Genomic DNA, 17278 nt, shown 5'->3' on the forward strand with positions numbered 1-17278 from the left:
GAGACACTTGATCCTGCAGTGTGTGTGACATGAGAAGCAAATTACTCGCAGCAACAAGTGGGCTCAGATGTAGCAACAACTCCCCTGGTCTGATAATGAGGCTGCCCCTTCTTATCTGGTGACACCCTGAATCATTTATGGAGGGTGTGAGCCAGACTAGAGGAGGGTGCGCATGCACTGTTTACTGTCAGGCTAAAGCCTCATCCATTATCCAGTGTTTACCTGTCATAAAAATGAATATGGATAGGGTATTACTGGGGTGCAGTTACAGTTGTGGGTGTCACTTTTGTATTTTATGTTTCTGATGCCTTGTGTGGGTGTGTCAAGAGGAGGTCGGGGGAAGTTCATTCTCTGTGGCTGACTTGAAAGGCCTCAAGATTTGTTTCCACATGGCTTTGTAGTATAACATCAAAGAAATTTGTATTTTTATTGCCCTTCATAATTACGTGGCTTTCCATAGGTTCACAGAGTAGCTGTCTTGGGAGCTTTTTGCTGCACTGGCTCCACTCAGATCCAACCTGTGTGGCAGAAATTAGTCAAAATTTGCTTGGACACCCCTCTTCTCTCTTATGTCAGCGCATATATGCCAATGCCTGACCTCTGAAGTCTTCACATGCAACCACACAAATCATTCGGTCTTTCTGAGTAAAGGTTAAATGTTCATTCAATTTTTATTTTACAACAGTGTTGTAAACCTAAACTGAAAATGAGAACGTAAAACAAAACAAAGTATTTTATACAGTGGAGTGTGGAAGATGAATTGAGGAGTCTCTAAGCCCAGAGGAAAGAAGCTGCTCAGCGGTCTGGTCGTATAACAATGGATACTTCTGTATCTTTTGCCAAATGGCAGCCGGGTGAACAGACCATGGCTGGGCTGGGTGTTGTCTTTCAGTATAATTTGGGCTCTGTGCACTGTTATGCAAGATTGTTGATTTCCTCCAGATATGAAACTCTCATTTTTGTTTATAATGCAGCAGATGATGGTGATGTCGACCACATACTTCACAATTAAGTTCTCTTGAGTGTGGGGAGTGCAGTCATGGGTGTACAGTGTGAACTGGAGGGGGCTGGGCACGCAGCCCTGGGGTGATCTGGTGTTGATCACCACAGTAGAGAGAAATGTGAATGCCTACCTCAGCTTTCCACTCAGCTTCTCTGGTGAGGTTATACTGAATGCTGAGCTGAAGACGACAAACAGCATTCAGATGTAGGTGTTCCTATTCGCAAGTGTGTGAAGACTGAGTGGAAGGTAATGGATATGGCATTTTCAATGGATGTGTTAAATCTGAATGCATAATCTGTGTGTTATTTAAAATCTTATGTTTTAGTAAGTGAAGTAAATATATTCAAAAGTGATAAGAAGGTTTTTAATGCCGTTTACAGACTCAGATGACCAGACAGAGGGCAGGAGACTGTATAGCATGCCTGCTTGACTTGACATCTGGCATTTTATCTTCAACAACAAAGTTAAAACTTCAATTTTTGATATCTGTTATTTAATGCATAATCATCCCACTTGGGGACTCACTGAGCTCATTTTGAGAGTGTGCCCTTTGAGAACTGGGTCAGACTTTGCCACGAGCTTGACTTTCTCCAGAAAGCTTCTATTGTTTGGTTCTTAGATCATGTTTGTAGTCACCCTCGGGGAAGGATTTTTCACTGCCAAAGAGAGAATTAAAGCCACTAACCTGGTCTGGACTTAATATTTTCACCTCCCCTTCTGGGATTTGTTGCCTACAGTATATTCTTCCCTCTACAAATCAAACATACAGTTACTTGCATGTTATGGTATGTATAGAGTGTCGGCATGTTCCATACTATTAGACTGCACTTTTCCCCTAATTCCTTCACTGATGAAATATGCAACTTGTGCCACCCTTTTTCACTCATTGCTCTGGTAATTAAAGACTAGTCATTCAAAAAACAAACAGCAAACCAGTCAACAAAAAAGACTTCCATACAACTTTACAGACACACACAAACAATCTGAGGCTAGTAACAACTAGAACACAAATGTTTTTTTTTATTCCTAATGGTAACAGGAAATGGCCCAGTTTGCTGCTCGGAGATTTAAAGTGACTTGACAAGTTTTGAGGTGTAACTACTGACTCAAGTGGTTTGAGCAAAATTTCTTCTCTGTTCAGCGTTTGTGTCCTTTGCTACCTTTTGCTTGACAGTCATTCTCCCACTGTAGAATTGATAACTGCAGCACTACACTAACTGGGGTTTGAGGCAACGTCTGAGTCGGGGGCGACAAGAAGAGGGAGAAAAACATCACAGATGAAGGGTATCAGGGGAGAGAATGGAGGGATGAGAGAAAGGACATCAGAGAGCAGATAGAGGTTCTGTCTGACTTAAAGATCAAGATAAACTTGAAGCTTTAGAGTTATATCAATTAGATGAATGAATGCACTTTATTCCTGTTCTTCTTGTCAGCATTTATAAGCAAAAACAATTACTGTCACACACAAAAAATAAAAAGAAACAGGTCTCAAGTTTGCAAGGAAGACAAGCGATACTTCATCTGAAAATGTCCTGAGAATTATGGTAAATTTGACCTCTTTTGAGGAGATCATTAGCCCTGAACCAGAGGTAATAATGTCTGCAGAGGAGCAAACATCATTTGGTTTTAAAGTATCAAACGCTGAGTGGATCCGATAACTAGTTCTCAATTTAACAACTCTAGACTTCACAGTATAAGAGGCAGTTTTATCTTATTTAATATATTCAATGTTAATGTAACAAACGATAGAAGGTTCCAAATGAAGTTTTTGTTGTTTTTAGTCTCCAGTTTTATGATTGTTGTTTGCCAGAGATGGATTTTCTTTAGGCTATCGCAGGAAACGTCTTCAACTTTTGCACTCGCTGACCTCAATTAACCCATCAGATACTAAATACATAAGCATTTTACCAAGAACAGAGATTGTGTGTCATCTCATTCTTGCTTTCATTCCATTTTCCCTGTGAGTGGAGCCTTTATCTCTCTTCCCCTCCTCAGAAAAGCTTGCAAATGATTATGTGTAATTGATGGACATTCCTTGTCGTCATGATTAAAGTGCCCATAGCATTTCAGATGATTAAATATTAAATACAGGCCAAGGCTTTTTATAAATTTGAAATGTGCAGTCTTGCAATGACAGAATTCTCCCAGACCTTTCAATTTTAAGCCATTAAATAATGTTCTACTGTCCTGTCTGTCAAGGCATATTGGCATACTGACATAAAGGTGTCTCCCTTTATGAATTCAATGGACACAATAAATCTGATCTACTCCTCCGATTAGAGCTGGTCTTGGCAGCTCCCACTGAAGAAGATGAGCTTTGGAAGTTATATAACAGGCCCGTTAAGAGAAATTCAGCGAGGAAGCAAGAGGACACCTTGCGTGGCTCTCATCAAATCTGTTCTTTGTTCCCCCTTGGATCAAATAGGATGAATTGGCGCTCGCCCCAGTTGAAAAACTTTGAATCCTATACACAGCAGTTTCGCAACTTTTCAAAACCCTCCTGTTCTCACAGACGATGTTACAGAACACGGATTAACCCCAGTCGCTTTTCTTGCTCCTCTGCTGCTGATAATAGCTACTTTTAACCATCACTTAAGGACCAACAATGTCCCCCTGGCTTGGTCTTAATGGATGTCAGTGGGGGCACTTTTTTTCAGATGTAAATGTGACAAATACACAGTAAAGCCTATTAAAGCAGAGAGACAGAGAGAGAGGGGGAGTGGGAGGTACACGATAACGAAGAGCTGAACACATACACTACATAAAATTCTCATCGTGGACTTTTCTCCCTTCCATGGTAATTTAATTAAAGACATACCGTATTTTGTTATAAGATTCTAAAATATTTTTCATTCCGCTCGGGAATTGAATGTGTCTTTTGCTGTCTGCATTGAATCAGAACTGATGCCTCAGAGGAACATGGCAGTGAAGCATCATCTTGAAATGACAGCCACTGCCGCAATGACAAAGTAGGACAACACTTCAGTTATTTTGTTGTCTGACAGACTGTGGCAGAACGGATGCTGCTCTTTTAGGTCTGGACATGGAAACCCAATAACAGCTCATGTTTGGTATCTGACACGTAGCTGGATGACGTTTTTGGGAGTGAGAAGGGAGCCACAACATTAAGTATGTACTGTATGTTGTCGTATATGTTTGTGTGAATGTTTTTTTTTTTTTTTTAATGTCTGTGCTGGTCAGTGTGCTATGATGTATGTGACATTTGAATGAAAAATCACATTAGTCAATACCCTAACCCTTACCCAGGTTGGGGGTGTTATCTGGACCCATACAGGATTGATGGTAGGTTAATGCTGACTCAGATATTCATGTCATGCTATCAGGCAGCAAAGCTTCGTGGCCTAATTAAGCTGGCACGTGAACAAGGAATGGCCAAGCAGGGGAGGGGCGACCCACCATCATTTTTCGTGGGCTCTTTTAAACCTCTCCGTCCTCACATCTTATTAATTAAATATGCCTTACAGTATTTTGTTCATATAGTGTAAAGTCATGCATAACATAATTTCACGAATTGAAATTTCTCAAACAAGACCCAAAAACTAAACGGATGGGAAAATTGTAATAAATAAAATAGTAACATGTTGAGCATTGATTTTATCGTCATTAATTTACAACATCAATTACACATGAGATTTTCGTGCTAGTTTTAGATAACTATATGAAAAATTAGAGGCTTTTCTTTTTACTTAAAAGAAAATAATTCCCAGCTTCGTACCAAAGTGGAGATCAATTATGTTTGTGAATTGATAGTGGGGTCCAGTGACTGTGTTTCATAGTATAAGAGGAAGTGGAGCATATGATTAAAGTTACACAAGGATCCAAGGAAAGTTATCTTTTAATTTCCATGCGCATGAAAGGTGTTTGCTGCTTGAATAGCCGGCAATTTACAGCACTGTGACTGCACGTTAAAAGCAAACACTAGAAAATTGAATAGTCTCTTTGTCCCATAGAGTATTAAATATTTTCTTAAGCACAATAGCTGAGTTTATCCTTTTTTCCTGCCTCATTTTTTTTTTTTTTTTTCAGTTTAACCTGTTCTCCAGAGTGTTCGACACTTTTATTGTTTAGGGGACTCATTATTTTTTACTGCTGCTATAAAAAGTCTCACTCCAGACTTTTTACTGTGCTGCATCATTGTAATTATAGACTCTCTCTCTGTCCGCAAAGGTTGTAACGTTGGCAGCTCTCTAAGACTTGAGACGCGTTTCCCCTTGACCCTCCTTCACCTGTACAGGCCTGGCATTCTCCTTCCTGCTCTGAATTCAGCCATGCACATAAGCACATCAGCTCCATGGCTGCGGATGGCATCTCTGCCACCCGAGGGTGTGTTCAGAGCATCTCTGAAGAGACAGTGCGGTGACTGAAGGATGAGGAAGTGGACGTTTGCTTAACATCTTCACTAAATTGCCAGCAGCATATACAAGTCAAGTCAATTTTATTTACATAGCTCGGTCTGGAAACATTTCAGAATTTCTAAGTTCTTGTGGCATCTGAACTTTGCAAGTTGATGGAAATGTCTCTGATGAGAGTAGATTGGGTAGCCATGCATAAACTCCTAGTAATAATTTCAGAGCAAGACTTTATGTAAATTCAGCATCAAGAAGCAGTCTCTGAAGTCTCTTCCAGCGACTGAGTGAGTAATTGCTGCAGATCGTTTTGCAAAATAGGTTGGAAAAGTGTATACCAAATGCAACTGCTTGGATTTGCATTGGTTTGAACAAACATGTAGCCCATGAATTTCACCACAAGTATAACAACAAAGACGGCATCAAATATATCACTGAGATCACTTTCAGAGCGATTTGATGAACGAAAGAAACACTGACAGCTGATCCGAATGCAGAATTTACAGGGCCGTCACTTCCCTTGACTTTAGGGGGCGTTTTTCTACAAAATGATGTTGTAGGAGTGCTTTTAATATTGGTTTCATATTGACACCTACCTATTTTATGTAAGCCAGTAGCATAGCATTTAGGTGACACTTCTAGGTTGTCCACTCTGATTGCTCAACCTAGTAAACATTTATTTAATGTAATATTAAGCTGCAAATTGCACATTAGAAAGTAATTTCAAAAGATTCTTTACTGATCATCAGGATAATTGGTACTAAAGTATGAATAGAATTAGTCTTCAAAAGTTGACAGAAGAGCGTTGGATTTTTTCGTGAAAGAATTTTGTGAAACCGTACTGCAGCAACAGGTCAACAATGTCAGTTTCCCTCGGCTGCCAACACAGCGGGGAGCGTGCAGCGGATGCTTGGCACCAGCATTGAGGGAGCGTAATCGTTCCTCCGTGTGGATGCTCACGCCGTTATATATGATTAGATTTATGATAATCCTCCTCGCTGTGGTCGGCCATGTAGTCATGTTGATTAATTAAGCTCAAAACCTGCCTTTACTCCAGAAACATAAAATAACATTTGTTTATATACAAACATAATTTGCAGGAGACAGGGTCAGTTTGCTGAGTGCACAGCAGCCATATATCCATACTGTAAGTGGGCTGGAGTGTGTTTTCATTTGTGAATGTATTGACCCACAATGCTGTCTCGTCTGCCATGTCCTATTAATTCACTCCCACTTTCACAGGCTGTAACCTCTGATTCTACAGTGTTGTTGTTCCAATCTTACAGGCCATCTGCTTTCTGAAAAGATAGCTGGCTTCTCTTTTTTGTGCTTCCTTATCCTTCTTTCCTTTCTCCCTTGGCTTTGAATAAACCTTTGTTTGTTAATCTGCCATCGTTAACACCCAAATGGCTGATATCTGCCCTGTCGTATTAAGGTTTTTGATTTGTGCGTGGGCTGGTTTGACAAAGAAGACTAATGTATTCTGTATGTTGGAGCAATTTATTGACTCCTGTGTTGAATAGTTTCACCTGCAGTGTTTTAGGAATGAAGGAAAATTCCATTATATGATCAATACAACTCAATACAACCTGCTTACTGAAAACAAGGACACCTTTTAGCCATTCAAACAACATTGTAAGCATGTTGTGGCCACTTAAACAAGATGAATTTCCCAGAAGTGCAGGACAAGAAGCAGGAAGGGAATCGGCCTTTGGACCTCCCATTCTGTGCTTTTGATCCATTTAAGATGGAAAAATTGCACATTTTTGTTTTAAAAGGAATAGTCTCTTTTATTTCTTTACTGCACTGTCTGTCAGTCCCAGGGAGCGAATATGGTGTTGGTGAAAATGAGAGAGTATTTCCAAGATGCCAAACCAGCAAAAAGCAGTAACACTAATCTTTATGACATTTCTTTTGCGAACTCAGGGTGTTTAATTAAATACATGGATTACAGGTAATGAGATCTGACATCCACCACGCTGTATGTTAGAATTGCCTTGGATTTACAGTGGTGCTATCCGTATAGCTGAGACTGTTTGAGCAGCCTGCCCTTACGATTATCCATTTGGTTTGGTCTTTTAAATTCAGTTTGATATTCTGTAGATTCTGTTTTTGAGGCTGCTGCTTAACTACCTTGAGGTTCAGGAAGATATTTCAAACAGTGTTTTCTCTTTGTTCTTCTACCACAGCCAGCAGCACAATTCCATGCCAAGTTCAGTGTGGGAACGACAAACATCCCTTGTACCCAAGCTCTGAAGTGCCAGCAGCATTATCACACAACGAGGCTCCCACATTTTAGCTTTAGACTGTGCTCTTATGAGCAGGATTAATTTAGAAGAGCACAAAGCCAATGTTAGCAGTGGCCATGTCAACACGGCTAACAAGTCTCCTCGAGCTGTTAGCGGTGCTGTTAGGAGACATACAGGAAAGGACAGGGTGTGATTCAGGGAGAGAAAAAGTGACAGATGATAGACAATGGGCAAAGGCACACGCACACACGCATGCACACATGCATGCACACATACGCACACACGCACGCACGCACGCACGCACGCACGCACGCACGCACACACATGCGCGCTCTTTAACTACCCCCAAAAAGAAATTAATAGTTAAACTTCTGGCAATGGGCTCCTCAAAGAGCATATGACACACATGCACACACGCACACACACACACACACACACACACACACACACACACACACACACACACACACAGGCTACAGGCCCTAGAAGCTATATGACCTTTTTATTTTGCGTGTGGGTTGCACTTTCTGTCTCCTCGCCTCTCCACTACTGCTATTCTCTGATGTTGTCAGGTTCAGCATCATGTAAGGATCTAAGTAGAATTTTATTGTTTTTTTTTTTAAACAAAGTGATGCCCTGCTTTCATATAATGATGAAGGAGAAGTTTCATGTTTGGATGTTGGATGAGACGAGTGATACAAGAAGACTCAGAAATCTGTCTGTAGAATATGACACTAAACGACGGCTTGCACACTGCAGGGCTCCAATCCAAAATGATTTAATGCACCAAAGTAGCGATGTTCTGAAAACCTGTTCCTCCCTCATCAAACTCAGTCTGAGATTGATAAAGAGCAGGTCTGCTCATATGTTTTTACACATTTTTGCCCTTTTGCCTTGGATGTATTTGTACAATACTATTTTTGCCCCATTAAATATGAAGCCACAGACAAGAGGTGGGTTAGCTTAGCTATGCATAAAGACTGGAGGCAGGGGTAACAGCTTGGTTGGCTGGTTTTACAGCGACTATGTGCAGGACATCTTCTCTCCAAGTGTAATGACTGCCTGGACTTAACTCTTAGCAGTCACTGTAGCCAAGAAATAGTAGTACACAACCTGTAAAACCAAACCAATTGGTATTGAATGAAAACCGTTATGTTCAACAGTGGTAGTTGTCACACGCGTCATAACCCTCCTTCGTTTGTTTTCAATAGGTGAGCTGAAGCTGTCAATCATCCAAGAGCATGACGCACTTGTTGTTAGTGGTAAGTCCTTTTTAAGTCTGCTCACACAGAGAGACGCTGCTGTGGAGAAAAAAACACTTTGTTCCCTCTCCATTTCAATCAAAGTGCCATACAGTGTGTGTGTGGAGCCTGTTTGAGGTTGGTGACATATTGATGCAAAAATGTGTAAAATTCATGAAAAAGTTACATGTCACATGTAATCAAAAAACGAATGAAGTAAAAAATACTGAATTTCAAACTATGACAGGAGAGCATTAATGAGAACAGGCGTAGGTAGTTGGTAAGGTAGCAGGTCCATTAATCCAACAAAGTGGTTGTTTATCTTGGTCTCCCAGCAACCGAAACCTCGCAGCCCCATCTTCTGTTTGTGATTCTCCATCTCCTCTCGCAGCGTCTTTTGTGCCCCTGTCATTTCTCTGACCGAGTGGCTATTTACTCATCAGATGGCAAACTGGCTGTTTTCCCTTCTTATTTGTTCTTGTCCAGTCTTGTCTGTCGCCTGACACATTTGATGAAATATTCAAAATACATCTCATTTCTTACACAAAGGGAGCAGAAAATTAAAAACACCTCTTCATCTGTGTTTATTTCAGGGACAGTTTCTGCTGTTTGCTTACACACAAATCAGCATTTAAAATCAACTATCAAATGTACTATTAATCTTTTATTTATGTTTTTTGTTTCTGATCTGTAGTTTCTGAGGTTTCACATTTGTTATTAATTATTTTGGATGGACATTTCTTAAGAAGAGGCAACCACCTATAGTCAAAAGCTACTTCACAGTTTGGCAGCCACATATTGTTTAGTTTACTGAACATAAGGAATTATTTGAATTTGACAAGAGTTCATATTGTACATAACATGGGTTTAAGTGGATTAAACAAAGCCCAGTTTGCAAGTATGTTTATCCAGTTTCCAATTGAACAGCCCAACCTGTTCTCGATACTTTAAACAGCTTTTATAGCTTCTGTAATATCACACAATAACATAATGATTCGATGGAGTATAATTTGTAATCTAATATGAAAGTATAAATCAATATAAAAAGATATATGTTGTTGCTGCAGTTAGATGAGTTTGAGACATGAAGGAACCACATAGAAAGACAGTGATTTTATCTGTATTAAGTCAACATGTTGGTCTGTATCTTAACGTCCAGAGATCGAAATGTTGGACCTAAGCATCCTGTCTTGCTTTTCATGCAGTTTTTCAGCCCCACATGGAAGCTCTGCCGAATCTTCTCATTTTTCTGAAGCAAACACTAGACAGCGATAAAGGAAGAGGAAAAAGTGCAACAAATTTTGACCTACTCACACATCCTTGTTTCTGTAAAATATGCAGATTTCCCCTCTGGGTTCTCAGCGGAAATAATTGGTGGCATCTTGCAAATCATTTTCATAGCTCGTGATGTCAGCAGTTTGACATCCTCCTATTCTTTAACAAGAAAACAAAAGACATTGTGAGTTTATTTGATGCAGGCAGGCTGTATTAAACACCGCAGCCCAATTTTTTTCTCCCCCCAACCGCAGCATCTTGCACAAATTAGCTTCTGTATCTAATATTCTCTGGATTCCTAACACATGCATACAGCGAACCTGATAGTGTTTTTCTAAGGACTGCATGTTTGTTCAGAAATATCGTACACTGTGCAGATTCCGAGTCACAGTAGCTCAGTGTTTGTGGGTCCATTGTCGGTTCTTAATTGGTGACATTTTGACCCAGCACCTGAAAATAAAATGTCATATACATATTTAATGTGACTACACAGTCATAATTTATTCAGCTCTTTTTGTATGTATTCACAGTTTTGGAGGCGAGGGGCATGGTGGAAGAGTGCCAGCGGCCATGTGACTCTTATGTTAAGGTATGTACCGCTGTACACAATGATACAACAAAGCCCTTGTGGGAACCGTGAGATAGTGTTGGTTGGTCTGTACTTTTGTTTTGCTGTCTGCCTCAGGTTGGCATGTTCCCCGACAGTGATCCTCAAGACAGACCGAAGACTCGTATGGTTCCTCACTGCAGGAACCCCATCTTCTTACAGACTTTTTCCTTGTAAGCAATCAGTCAATCTTCTCCTCAGTCTGCTAGTTTGACCAGACGTTATGTACGGGAAAGTTAACTGGATGTGATGAATACGTTAATGAAAGCATGATCTCATTGTGTACACAGCTTTTTTTACTCTCATTTAGGAGCTTTTCACGTGCCATTGACACCGAACAAATGTTTGCAAAGTTTAGGAACACCTCAATTAGTTGATTTATTTTCCTGCCTTTGTTCCCAGCGTTGTCAGTGAGGGAGACCTTCATAAGAGACTGCTCTTCACTGTATGGAACTCCGACTCCACAACAAGGTACCTGCTAGGAATGTGGAAGTATTTTTTCATTTAGACTCATGTTTAGAATATTTTCAAGAAACTGTAACACTGGAGTTTACCACGTGCACACAGAAACAAAGCACTCTTGGCAGGCAATGAAGTACCGTTTTATAATTGATGCCACTTCATGTTTCTTCTGTATGTTTTACTACGTGTGTCTGTGTGTGTGTGTGTGTGTGTTTCTTTGTATGGCTGTTTCTGATTCTGGCAGAGTGAATGTGTTACTCTCGCCTCCCTGCCTCGCCAGACCTAAGATGAAACAGGGTCATTGCTGAGGATGTAGGACATATGGCTGGATGAGTCACACGTTTCTTGTGCTATGTTCTATTGAGGGGACAGAAAAACAGCATTGCTATGTGTTAAAAACTATGAAGAAAGATACTTTTAACATGTTTTATATCATTTAAGGGTGTTTCATTACAAACATAGAGCACTGTCATCCAATGATTGTTTTCAGTTAAATAGATAGAATAGAATTTAAATAAAAAAAACACATACAGCATACGTTATTACAGGGACAAGATTACATGAGTGATTGAGTGTCGATCGTGGAATGCTTATAAAGACCTTTTGGGACAGTTTCTGGGACACAGATTAAGAGAGATTTACTCATCTTTGGTAAGTAATTAAGCTTCATCGAAAGCAAATGTCCCCTGGTATTATTTGGAAAAAGCCAGAAGGAACAAATGCTTCCAATAGTAAATACACATTTGATAAAGCACCTGCCTCTGCCAGGTATATGCCAGTAGGTTTGAATTTTAGTTTGGTTCCGCTATTATGCTGATAAGACTGTAAGTGTAGCTTGCCCAAAAGCTTGATTTGCTTCAGGCCAGGGACACTCTGCCCTTCTTCCGACAATTGGTGTGAATTAACTACAAGATGAAAGAGGCAGACTCATACATGCTCTCATTTTCTGTGGGCAGGATGGCTCAGAACCACGGTTGTAATGTTTATTGTTGTCTTTAGCAGGATTCATTCACATACTTCAAATCCACTCAGAGCCATTTCACACATAACTATTGATTCTCCAGATGCCCTGCCAAGCAAGGACAATATTTCAGTTTTCTATAGTAAACCGGGACAGTATTGTATGTATGTATGTTCAGCGCCAACAGTCTGTCACCTCAGGTGAACAGCAGTGATCTGAGCAACTCCATCCACAGCTTTATTGTGGAGTAGCTCGATGAAAAGACCTTGAGATCGCAACCTGTTGAACGTGTCCACTCTCGCACACATTCACAAGGACGGCACACATTCATAGCACTGAAAGCATTAATCATACTTTTTTGCACATGAAAGGACTTGTTTGGATCCTGTGTTGAAAAGATGAATTATGTTTCCATGTTATTCGTGAATGCTGACAGCAAAGGGAGTGACAGGAAAGAAAAAGCAGGGGGAATGTTTGCATCCTGCAACATCAGTGACCTCTATCACAATTCAAATAACCCCACATGTCGGCTATGAGACAGAGCTGCCAGTTCTGTAACAAGCACTAATTTAATGGTTTGGTGGAGACCAAATAGGATTTTGCGCCGTTGACAAAATTATAATGGAATGTCTTGGAGGTTGCTGATATTATAAAAACAATAAAACACTTCGCCATACAAAGTGGCCACATAGTGTAAGATATGGTCAGGTAATAAATACGCCTAAGTAAGCTGTAGAAGCAGCTCATGAACCATCAATATTAAATTAAATTAAATTAAATGTGGTCAATTGTAGCTGCTGAAACCACAGCCATCAAAGAAACCTCGGTCTCTGCCGGGCCTATCCCCGCTCCTGTGCCGTCCATATGTTCCTCAGAAGCAATTTTAAATAAAGTGCAGCCTCAAATGTCATGAAAATGTGCTTATTCGACTCTCCCCTGTGCCGCGCTGCTGTGAAGAAATTGTGGCCAGCGGTGCCTCTTCAGCAAATCCTCTTAAACACCGCACAACACTGGCCAAGATGCTGCTGTAGCCAAACCCAGCTGATCCTCCCATGGATGTGTGAGCAGTGCTGGAATATATGGACACAATGACACAGCATGTGGCTAAAAAATAGCTCTTCACTTCAATGACGACTCCAGCAAGACATCAGGCAGCCCAGCTAATCAAAACAGACACACAGTCTTGCCTATGTTTAGGGGTAAGGTTGAGGACAGGAGCAGCACTAAATTTAGATGAACACTTACTACCACAGTGTCATTTTCTATTTTCACCCTGCTCAGTCATATCTTAGTCTTGCAAAACTGCAATGGGTTGATCAGTTCTGTCGTTACTTTTATTATTTATTACTCGTCTATTTACAGAACAGCCTCGGGATTGAGATTCAGAGCAATGCTTTTGATCACAACAGTAAGTAAGTAAGTGTTAAAAGACGTTTCTTTATAAATCTGAATTAATAAACTTTCGTCTGCTACGCAATGAGGATTTTCCCTCACCAGGAGTATGGTTATTGACCCATTTTACTTTGTTGATACTGACCATGCCCAGAGACTCATTTCAGCCATGTATAATGCACCCTTTGCGTCGTTGTTAGGGGGTTAGGGTTAGGGGTTGCTCTGAGTCGTTGTTCATGCGCCATGGGGTAGGGTGTCTTGATTCTTGTTGGGATAGAGGGGTAGGGCAAAGGGTAGCATAGCCCGCTAAACAAAGGCTTTTCAGGGGCACTCTTCAAACCCAGGCTCTGAGAACTCTGTAGTGGAAATATATTATGGTCCTTTGCTTTATTACATTGCCATTGTTGAAAACTGATGTTGTATGAGGGTCTTGAGGGGTTCTCCCATTTCATAGGGGGAGATTTCAGCCACTACCCCTTATTATTCTGTCGTAGAAGGGCAAGCGGGCACTTGAAAACGAAGAGTAGGGGGTAAAAAATGGAAATGCTATTGAGCCTTAGTCTTGAATATACCATGGAACAACAACAGTCTACAGGACAAATGAATAAAGCTACATTAGGCATTGGCTCCATGGGCTACGCTCTCTAGTAGGGGAGTCTTACACAACATACACTATCTTATATCACTCTGGTGAATCATTTCCACAGAATTGAGTCTGGATTAACTGGAGATTCTGATAGTACGGGCTATATTTAAACTTAACATTTTCTCCGAGACGTTCTGTCAATGCAGCTGAGCGTTTTCGGTCACTAGCTCACTCGAGTGAAGGCAGCCAAGACACATTTCAGGTGTTCATTAGTGCTGACGGCCAGTTTGCCCTCAAAACAGCCTCCGCAGCTGCATTAGTCCTGTCCAGCTGGGAAGATGTCGAGAACTGTTTTTCTCATGTATGCATAATTAAACATCTCCACCCCCTCATCCACCACCACGCACAGACTTGCGTGAAACCAATAATACATTTTTTCCGATGTCATTATGTTGTTATATTCCTGAAAAATGTTCCCCCAGTATGGCATTCTTGCTGCTTTTTACGTTTTATGATTGTTCTGTTTATCTCCTTTGTCCTGTCTTTCTTGTCATAAATAATTATGTGTGGTACCATTGGGACAAGATAATGTTTTTACAAAATCTGACACCAGGATGAGAAAACACTCTAAAACCTTAAACACCATCACATTGATTAGTTTGAATTTGTAATCAGGTCTGCTGGATTTAGGGTACAAAAAACACATTTCAGATGTCAGTTAGATAACACAACGGCTCTACTCAGGGGTATTTATTGATCTTCATCCTACTTATTCATTCTCTCTGTCTGCCTCTCTCTCTCCGTATCAACAGGATGAGTGCCCTGCTGGGTTGCATGAGCTTTGGTGTGTGCTCCCTTATGGACTCGGACAAGGTGAGTTTAAACACAGAGATGGTAGGTATAAAGACATTTGTAAACAGTGTCCTTTTCAGTGCTCACTCTGTGTGTGTGTCCTTTCATTAGACCATGAATCTGAGAGTTTAGTTCAGTGGAAATGACCTTCGATATTTCAGAGTAAAACACTTCGGGGTTACCAGTGTTAGAGTGCGACAGTGTTGCCTCCAGAGTCACTCTGTTTGAGTCACTCTCTCTACTGAAATGTTAGAGGTCTCACACACACACACGCGCATTCCTTATTTAAATCTCACCGAATCTCATGTCTTTACAGAATTGAACTTGGATTAAATGTTTATGATGCAGATGATGTAGCACGTTGAAACCGTTGGCATAAAACATTACTTGCTAAGAAATGTTTTAACCAAATTTAAGTTCATTATTTCGTGAAGGCAGTGTACCCTGCAGACAAAATATGAACTAGTGGATCACCCTATTAAAAAACGTTATCCTGGGAGACTGTCAATACCACTGGTTATGCAACAACCCTGCTTTGTTGTTCTCTGTCAGAAGACAACAAAGCCCAAAGTCGGATCCTCTTGTCAGCCTGTGTTTGAGCTGTCAAAAAGACAGCACATCCTGTTCTCATCACACATACTGTACATTTCCTTGCTGTTGCTCTTGTTTCCGTGCGTGATTAGTTGGTGTGAACACTGAGAACTACACAATACTATACTATTACAATTACTTTAACAAGAGTGAGATGGTCTCAGAGCAGAGCAGCTCAATTAGATAAATGCTAGCATGCTAACAGTGACAGTGCTAACGGCCTGATGTTGATATTCAACCCCATGAATGTCTGTATGAAATTGGCATTTGCATGATAACAGGGATACCTGCTTGATGGCGTGTCTGTCGAAGGTGTGTCTAACTTAGTAATGACAATCCTGTCTTGGTCAGAAAAGTGGCTGTAAATACTCTACGCTGCAGTGTTACTAAAGAATCGCAGCTAACAAAGCATGTGTCTTTTCTGATAAATAAGTCTCCCAGTGTAGGGTTATTTCAATGCTTTATTATGAAGCAGTAAAATCAGGATTGGGTCCTGATTGGTTGGGTTATCGCCAGCACTAACATTCCCAAAATGACTCCCAAAAACAGCTGAAAGTGAACATGATGAATTGGTAAAATAGAGCAGATAACTGAACATATAAACAGGGACCCAGAGAAACTAAATAGAGTTGGTTAGAAGCTGATCGCTCTCGTCTCCTGCACAGTGTTTTGTAAGAGAGGCTTGATTGAGGGGGCGAAGGTGGTCGTCGTCACAGGTTGGGGTCCATTCGTGGCCTGAATCAGCTGAACTTGATGTGAACTGGTAATGAAAACAGAAAATCAGCGTGGCATGTTCTGACGCCTCATGCGCTGCCAATCGATAGCCCCCTAGCCGATGGACTGACCGTAGAGCCATGCTTACCATTCTTTGAAAGATGAAACATCTCAGATTCAGACACATTTCACTGACTACTCACCAGGCAAAGTGGAGAAGACAACCGTCCAAAGACACACAATAACAGACACAAAAAAAGTGCGACACCACCTCATCCCACACACCTCCAGCATATTATAGGAGAACACCGTCCCTTAGTCTTATCTCCCAAACTGTCCCAGGTGATAGCAGATAAATGTGAGGTCCAAGAGTTCAGCATTGCTACTTGGCTGAATAGGTCTCTCCACCACTGTACAGTGGATTCCCACGACCCCTTTTCTTAGCTATTTTCCCTTCACTGTTTAATTATTCAACTCTAATCTATCCAACTCTGCATATTTTCTTTTTGTCAGCGTACATTGTGTGCCGTTTAAGAGGTTAGTGCGGTAAGTGTTTGCCTCAGCACTGTATTATTTATCTATGTTATTACATCATTCAGCATGCATTCGTGTGAATTTTTAAAAAAAACAAAAGGTCATTAGACACTTTGACAGTTCATATAATTTGACAGGGATTATAATTTCGTTTTCACTGCTTAGGTAAAGTGTAGCTACACTGACCAGATTCTGCCTCGGACTTAAAGAAAGCAGGAAATCTTCTGCTCATTATGGTCACAGCACAGTTGAGAAAACTCTGACACATGGCAGAAAACTTTCCTTCAATTGTCTCTTTCTGTAATTGAGTATTCTAAACCCTACAATTAGGGCTCTTTGTGAAGTAGAAAATACGAGCGTCCTGGTGATGTACTGATTTAAGCACATTCTTGGGTTGAAAAATCCCTCCAGAAAAAAGGAACCCCTCTGCAGTGGAAGTACAGT

At 40.7% G+C, this 17278-nt stretch overlaps 1 protein-coding gene across 6 annotated transcripts in view; it reads left to right on the plus strand.

The window, feature by feature from the left end:
• Nucleotides 1-17278, plus strand: part of rgs3a (regulator of G protein signaling 3a) — a 150418-nt gene that overhangs the window by 8075 nt on the left and 125065 nt on the right. For 4 of the 6 annotated variants that reach the window (XM_037116815.1, XM_037116813.1, XM_037116817.1 and 1 more), the window contains 5 exons: nucleotides 8831-8881; nucleotides 10666-10724; nucleotides 10821-10915; nucleotides 11145-11213; nucleotides 14956-15016. In XM_037116815.1, coding sequence (XP_036972710.1) covers nucleotides 8831-8881; nucleotides 10666-10724; nucleotides 10821-10915; nucleotides 11145-11213; nucleotides 14956-15016 — 335 coding nt within the window. The remainder of the gene's footprint in view (nucleotides 1-8830; nucleotides 8882-10665; nucleotides 10725-10820; nucleotides 10916-11144; nucleotides 11214-14955; nucleotides 15017-17278) is intronic. The other 2 variants (XM_037116818.1, XM_037116814.1) reach the window with 1 other exon arrangement.

This window comes from Acanthopagrus latus, chromosome 12 (assembly GCF_904848185.1).
Source record: "Acanthopagrus latus isolate v.2019 chromosome 12, fAcaLat1.1, whole genome shotgun sequence".
Classification (NCBI taxonomy): Eukaryota; Metazoa; Chordata; class Actinopteri; order Spariformes; family Sparidae; genus Acanthopagrus; species Acanthopagrus latus.